Source organism: Ovis canadensis, chromosome 3 (genome assembly GCF_042477335.2).
Source record: "Ovis canadensis isolate MfBH-ARS-UI-01 breed Bighorn chromosome 3, ARS-UI_OviCan_v2, whole genome shotgun sequence".
Classification (NCBI taxonomy): Eukaryota; Metazoa; Chordata; class Mammalia; order Artiodactyla; family Bovidae; genus Ovis; species Ovis canadensis.
Genome location: NC_091247.1, coordinates 100,659,184 through 100,666,893, shown reverse-complemented (window position 1 = coordinate 100,666,893; position 7,710 = coordinate 100,659,184). Strand labels below are relative to the sequence as shown.

At 43.5% G+C, this 7,710-nt stretch overlaps 1 protein-coding gene and 1 long non-coding RNA gene across 3 annotated transcripts in view; one reads left to right on the top strand and one right to left on the bottom strand.

Annotated features, from left to right (window-relative positions):
* The first annotated feature begins 137 nt into the window (after positions 1 to 137).
* LOC138437122 (uncharacterized) lies at positions 138 to 5,847 on the top strand. Its single transcript, XR_011255781.1, has 2 exons — positions 138 to 4,919; positions 5,312 to 5,847. It is a non-coding gene; the product is annotated as an uncharacterized lncRNA (long non-coding RNA).
* Positions 410 to 7,710, bottom strand: part of TBC1D8 (TBC1 domain family member 8) — a 137,997-nt gene continuing 130,696 nt past the window's right edge. For both annotated transcript variants that reach the window (XM_069583818.1, XM_069583820.1), the window contains exons 18-20: positions 4,617 to 4,706; positions 2,480 to 2,577; positions 410 to 1,372 (exon numbers count right to left, since the gene is read on the bottom strand). In XM_069583818.1, the coding sequence (XP_069439919.1) occupies positions 905 to 1,372; positions 2,480 to 2,577; positions 4,617 to 4,706 (656 nt within the window). In that variant the 3' untranslated portion in view covers positions 410 to 904. The remainder of the gene's footprint in view (positions 1,373 to 2,479; positions 2,578 to 4,616; positions 4,707 to 7,710) is intronic.

Here is a 7,710-nt window from a genome sequence, read left to right as displayed (position 1 = left end):
TTTGGTAATCCGATGGGGTGTTTTTACTTCTGATTTGTGCTCAGTTGTTCAGTCCTGTCTACTTGCGACCCCACTGGGCTCCTCTGTGCATGGAATGTTCCAGGCAAGAATACTGGAGTGGGTTGCCATTTCCACATGTAGCTAAAGGTCAGAGGTAACCTTTCTTAAAAGGACAAACAAACGTTAGGTTAAATTTAGCCCAAAACCAAGGTGTTGTGGGGATTATGTTTCATCACTGATGTGGATTAAATGGCATAAAGAGGTGCCCTTTTGAAACCCCATTGATGGTGGTAGTGGGGTTGGAGGCTACCTGGAGTGTATGCTGTGAACATCATTGCCGGAGGGCAGGTCTCCAGGTATGCAGCAGTCCAAACCTTAGACACTGAATAAGCTACAGACACAAACCAAGTCAGTAAAAAACTTTGTTTTTTAAAAAACTTGGAGGCCAACATTGAAAGCGTGGTTTGTACACATTTTTTGGAAGGACCACAAAGTGAATACAACCAAATACATTAACATGGTTTCAATTACCAGCATTGAAACAAAATTAGTGCAAAAAAAGCCAAATACAATTGCACAGATAGTGGCTCTCAAATCTTGAAAGTGAACTCTGTCCCTCCAGTTCAAGTGAAGGATGAGTGCTTGGGCTTCTCTCAACTTGGTTAGTATCACACATCTCTCACTTTTTTAGCTTCCAGCTGCGAACAGAACACTAGCTCTAGCACTGACAGTGTCTAAACCAATGCTGGGTGTTGCATCAATGACCCGCCCCCCCCCAGACACAGTGTGTACCCAGCTTGTAAAGTCTCACGGTGAGCTAGACAAACCTGGCTTCCCGGGCTCACCACACCCAGGGACCTGGTCTCTGCTTTGGTATGGAGATGGGTCTCAGCCAACCGCTGTCCTACGGGCTGCTCAGCTTGAGCTCAGGCTGTGACTGGCGGCTCATTTCACAAGTCTTGAGGCTGTACTGATTGAGCTTGGCGTTTTCAAGTTTGGATTTAATGTCCAGTGGCTTTTCAAAAAAGTTGACTAGTGGCTGTTCTGTCAGAAGTGAGGCTAAAATATGTTCAAGGGAGACGGTCCAGTCCCCTTGGGCCTCCTCAGGAAGTGCCGGGGGCTCCCGAGGACTCTGCCCTGCGTCACTGTCCGCAAACACCAAGTCCTGCTCCGAAGAGGGGGAAGGAGCCGAGGCCTGCAGCTCCTCCCCGCCTTCCTGGGAGCTGCTCCCAGAGCTGCTGCCGCGCTGGCCCACCTCCCCGATCTGCAGCAGCAGCGTGGTTACTGTGGCGATGGCTTGGTACAGGTCATTCTCTTCCGGGTCTTCGTGGAACATACTGTACAAAGTCTTACAGAACTGGATAAACTCTCTCTGGAAATGTGAGGGGGGAAAAGTCTGAATATAACATGTTTTTTGTTTTAAAAATTTACACGTGGTTCTCTGATCAAAGTACATAGTACTTCTTGAAGCAGAAAATAAGAGCTATTCTTGGCCCTTGAAGACTCACCAAGTCCAGGGGATTTCCACACACCGTGTAGACTTAAGCTGTCTTTACAGCAGGTTTAAAAATGTTACACCCTTCAACCCAGGAAAACAACTTGTGAGAATATATTCAGAAGCTCTGCGTAGGGATGTGTTTTATGAGGATGCGAAGGCTAGGGTTTTTAGCAGAAAAAGGTTGGAAACAGCCTAAATGTTAGGACTGAAATAATCTTATTAGACTTGTTAATCTGGTGAAAATACCAACAGTGATGGCTTGTACACTCAGGCTACACACACTCCTGCCCAAATTGAGAGTCTTTATGTCACAGTAGAGGTGGGACTCAGCTTCAGGGTCACTCTAGGAACAGGAAAATGGTTTGAGCTACTAATTTAGCATTTAAGGTTCAAAAGGAATATCCATGATAACTGGAGGTACAACTGACACACTGAAATTTAACATTACATCCAGAGAGTAGAATGAATGTTTGAAAGCCACTCAGTGGAGCAACAATGTTTTGTGATCAAAAAGAAAATTGCTAAAATCCCACTCCTGGGGTCTCACAGGAGTACCAGAGGGATTTAAGTCCTATAATAAAGGGAGGTTTTCAATTTGAAGCCGTATCAGTACACTGTAATATGTAGTCAGCGATTTTCAAGAAACGACAGTTTTTATATGAAAAATTCTGTGTCCACAGTCTCCCAAATAGCTTCTAGTGCTCCAGGGAATGAATATGCATTACAACCTGGTAAATGAATTTGATACAGAAACTCTGAGGATATGAAATGTGTGCTAGCATCCTGTTCTGAAGAGTGGTCAACATTTGAATAGCTGAATGGGTCACAATTTAAATATTTCCTATTTAAATGTCACAATGTTTAAAATGTCTTAAAGATCCTTTGATTACAGCTTAGGAGGTAAGGCTTAATTAAAAAGCTTACCACTGAACACATCACTTGGTAAAGCAGTAAATTCTCTGCACTGAATAAAGTCCATACCTGGCTCATTTTGGGCAACTCTTTCTCAGTTTTGTCTTTCTCTCTTGCCAAATCTTTAATCATCTGCTTCAGCTGTTTCTGATAATCAATTGTATCACCTTGAGACAAAGGAAAGAATATAGATTTCAGTCTAAAAAATTGAGATACTAAGGGAACATTTCACACAAAGATGAGCACAATAAAGGGCGGAAATGGTACACATCTAACAGGAGAAGAAGATACTAAGAAGAGGTGGCAAGAATACACAGAATAACTAGACTTCACAACCCAGATAACCACGATGGTGTGATCACTCACCTGGAGCCAGACATCCTGGATGCGAATTCAAGTGGGCCTTAGGAAGCATCACTATGAGCAAAGCTAGTGGAGGGGATTGAATTCCAGTTGAGCTATTTCAGATCCTAAATGATGATGCTGTGAAAGTGCTGCACTCAATATGCCAGCAAATTTGGAAAACTTGGTAGTGGCCACAAGACTAGAAAAGGTCAGTTTTCATTCCAATCCCAAAGAAAGGCAATGCCAAAGAATGCTCAAACTACTGCACAATTGCACCCATCTCATGTGCTAGCTAAGTAATGCTCAAAATTCCCCATGCCAGGCTTCAACTGTACATGAAATTTCAGATGTTCAAACTGGATTTAGAAAAGGCAGGAGAACTAGAGATCAAATTGCCAAGATCTGTTGGATCATTGAAAATGCAGGAGTTCCAGAAAAACAGCTACTTTTGCTTTACTGACTACACCAAAGCCTTTCACTGGATCACAACAAACTGGAAAACTCTTAGAGATGGGAATATCAGACCACATGACCTGCCTCCTAAGAAATATGTATACAGGTCAGGAAGCAACAGTTGGCATGGAACAACACACTGGTTCCAAATTGGGAAAGGAGTATGTCTAGGCCATATGTTGTCACCCTGCTTATTTAATCTATATGCAGAGTACATCATGCAAAATGCCAGGCTGGATGAAGCACAGGCTGGAATGAAGATTGCTGGGAGAAATATCAGTAACCTCAGATATGCAGATGACACCACCCTAATGGCAGAAAGCAAGAACTAAAGTGCCTCTTGATGAAAGAGGAGAGTGAAAAAGCTGGCTTAAAACTCAACATTCAAAAAATTAAGATCATGGCATCTGGTCCCATCACTTCATGGCAAACAGATGGGGATACAATGGAAACAGTGAAAGACTTTATTTTCTTGGGCTCCAAAATCACTGCAGATGATGACTGCACCATGAAATTAAAAGACACTTGCTCCTTGGAAGAAAAGCTATGACTAACTTAGACACCTGATTAAAAAGCAGAGACACTACTTTGCCAATAAAGGTCTGTCTAGTCACAGATACGGTTTTTCCAGTAGTGATGTGAGAGTTGGACTAGAAAGAAAGCTGAGCGCCGAAGAATTGATGTTTTGAACTATGGTACTGGAGAAGACTCTTGAGTTATCTTCGACTGCAAGGAGATGCAACTAGTCAATCCTAAAGGAAATCAGTCCTGAATATTCAGTGGAAGGGCTGATGCTGAAGCTGAAACTCCAATACTTTAGCCACCTGATGTGAAGAACCAACTCATTGGAAAAGACCCTGATGCTGGGAAAAACTGAAGGTGGGAGGAGAAAGGAACGAAAGGGAGATGGTTGGATGCATCACCAATACATGAGTCTGAGTAAGCTCTGGGAGTTGGTGATGGACAGGGAGGCCTGGCATTCTGTAGTCCGTGGGATTGCAGGGAGTCAGACACGAGTGAGCAACTGAACTGTACTGAACTGAAGTAAATTCCATGAAGACAAAAGGAAAATGGAAAGGAATGGTGAGGGGATGAGGGACTCCACTAAGCAAATACCACATACAAACTGAAAAGCAGAGATCAATCTTGTACAAAGGTCTTGTATAAAAAGTGGCCACAAATAGATGATACTGAGTGACCCCTGCAACATTAAAGGAGTAAACACGGGAGGATTGAGGGCAGTCACTCAGTACACTGCACCTTGGAAGGTTCTGGCCTCTGAAGCAGTGGTCTCAGTATTTGCTCCTAGGAGGGAGAGGAAGAGACCGTCTGCTTCTAAGAATAGCTGTGCAATCCATTCTTAAAGACTGCAGTGGTGTGCCTGATCAGAACGAAAAGAGGTACGTACCATTGGACTTGCCGAAAACCAGGGGTCTTGACGTTGACAACAGAGGATTCTTCAGTGGTGACTGGCTGTCTCGGTCATTTTCAGTGAGTGCTTTTTAAAAAGTAAATTTTTTTAAATTAATTGGAAAAATTATTGTGTCTTAACCAAAACTAACAGTAATTTTACTTTTTAGTTAAAACCAAAGGCTAAGCTAGAAGCCTCCAGTCTGAGGGCTGCAGGGACCTCCCTGGTCTGAGCCCTGTGTACACCAAGGAGTCAAAAGCATCTGACACACTCATCATGTCTTTTCCCTGATGTCTGCAGGTACTGCAGCGACAGAAATTCATAAGACACTGCCAACACTGACCTAGAAAGATGTTCATGTGGTTAAAAGTTGATATTTTCAAATTATAAGTATGGATATACATACACAACATTCTAGAAATAACACCTCGATGATGTAATACTGGGTAATTGCTTTAAACTTCTTTTTTTCAGTAATTAGCACATCATGGTATACTTAAATAACTTCTAGCAAAAACTGAAAAAAGCTTTCCTGAATTCAAAGCCTGTTACAAGTTTTCTGGAAATATACAAAACTCCAATTATATCAGAACTGTAATACACTGCTGGTGTGAATATGAAATGGGATAACCATTTTGGAAAATAGTTTGGTAGTTATCAAAAATTGTCATTAATTTGCCATTTCTACCCAGTTCCACTCCTAGGTAACATCAAATGGAAATGACAACATTCACTCAGAACCTGTACACTAATGTTCACAGCAGTGTTTGTTCCAAAGAGCCAGAAAGCACAGATCATTCACCAACTGAGCTATCAGAGAAGCCCCAAGCAAACCCAGCCAAGTATTCATCAGCTGAAATGGACAAATGATGGCAAGCCCAGCAGAGCATCAATTCAGCTGTTGAAAGGAGCAAGCACTGATGTCAAGCCATGGATGAGCCCTGAAGACATACTGACTGAAAGCAGGCAGACAGACACAAGGGTGCATACAGCGTGACTCCATGAGCAGGAAAAGCCCAGAACAGACATCTGAAAGCAGGGGGGAAACGGTGTGGGCTGGGGACAGTAACTAAGGGTGCAGGCTCTTTTAGGGGGGATAAAATGCTAAAATTGTGATGATGGTTTGTAATGGGTACACTAAAAATCAGACACTGTACACATCCGGTGAGTCAGTTCTATGGTATGTGGATTATAAACCAATAAAGCTGTTACCAAGCAAATTCTAAAAGGGACTGCAAATGAAGGAGCCTCGTTTTTTAAATGTTGAATCTTCAAAATACCCATTCACAGAGAATAAATAAAAGGCAAAATTCTGTTGTGATCCAACAAATAGCCACAAGGTGGCACCACAGCCTTGATAAGCTACCCTCCGTCCTGCTTGCGAAGTAGGATTCTGGGGTTTGAAAGGTGGAGGATGCTTGGGGTTCTTTTTTCCATTGGGCTTTATTCACTGCCGCCACCCACCCCCTACCCCCAAAAGTTGTTGAGTCATTTCTTTTTTCCAACTTTGCCCAAAACATATTCTACGCAGTGGCTCATGTGAGAATCCACTCAGGCTGAAAGTGAAAGTCACTCAGTCGTGTCCAACTCTTTGTGACCCCATGGACTGTATAGTCCATGGGATTCTCCAGGCCAGAATACTGGATTGGGTAGCCTTTCCCTTCTCCAGGGGATCTTCCCAACCCAGGGATTGAACCCAGCTCTCCTACACTGCAGGCAGATTCTTTATCAGCTGAGCCACAAGGGAAGCCCAAGAATACTGGAGTGGGTAGCCTATCCCTTCTCCAGTGGATCTTCCCAACCCGGGAATCGAACTAGGGTCTCCTGCATTGCAGGCAGATTCTTGACCAACTAGCTATCAAGGAAGCCCACTCAGACTGAACAGGAGGAAAATTACAAACACTGGATTGTACTTGAGGCAGTCACCATAGAAACTGCTTCCTAAGTAACAGGCAGTGGGATGTCAAGCATATACTAGATCCCTACCCTCAAAAGAGCTCAGCATATCAGACAGGAGAAACGTGTACAAAAGTCACTCGGAGGATACTCTTATAAAAGAACTAATACACAAACACGGGAGCCCAGAGCGATTAATTTACAGGGTGCGTGAGTATCCAGAGAGGAGGTACGTCAAGCATCAACAGTGACAGGGAGCCAAAAAAGGCCAGCCAACCTCAGAGCAGTGCTCAACAACCTCTCTCCCCTCCATCTCGGCATTAAGCAGCTGGACCCAATCTGGACCCCAGGGGACAGTGGAGGAGGCTAGGAGCTCACTGGAAGATGCTCATCCTGTTATCTACTCTTTCAGAAATGTAAGCTACAGTGCGTTAGGAAAAACAGTCCACAGAGTCTATACAATCCTCAAATGTTCTTTCAACCTTTTAAAATGAAATTATGAACTTCTATCAATGTAATCTTGTTTCGACGTTCCAGTATACCTGTAAATCACAGTTGGGCACTATACATGGATTAAGAGACAATCCTATTAATGCTTTCACTGTATCTCACTTCACATTCTGCACAAATTAAAAGTCGGATGAAGGATTTGCATTTGGTTATCTGAAACTCCTGATCTCAGATGTCTGTGTAATGGGTGGATAACTGCATGGCTTCAACAGACACCCGCACAGACGTCTCCCTGTGGCTGCAGGGACTATCATTAGGGCAAATTCCATTCCCTGCAACAATGTCATCACCACTACTATCTCATCACTTTCTGAATGGGATGCTTGTGGGGGAAAAACACCAGTTCCACTGAAAGCTGCTTATCTCTGGCAGAAGAGGACACAGACTGCTTTCAACACTGTTTGGCCTTCAGGTGCACTTGCCACTACAGTCATCAGAGTAATACCATTTTCCAAATGAACTTAAGGTTGCTGGGGGGAAGGGGTAATGAGCTTGGGATGGACATGCACACACTGCTATATTTAAAATAGATAGCCAACAAGGGCCTACTGTATAGCACAGCAGGAGCTCCGCTCAATGTCATGTGGCAGCCTAGATGGGAAAGGAGTTTAGGGGAGAGTGGATACATGTATATGTATGGCTGAGTTCCTTTGCTGGCCACCTGAAACTCACAACACTGTGACCC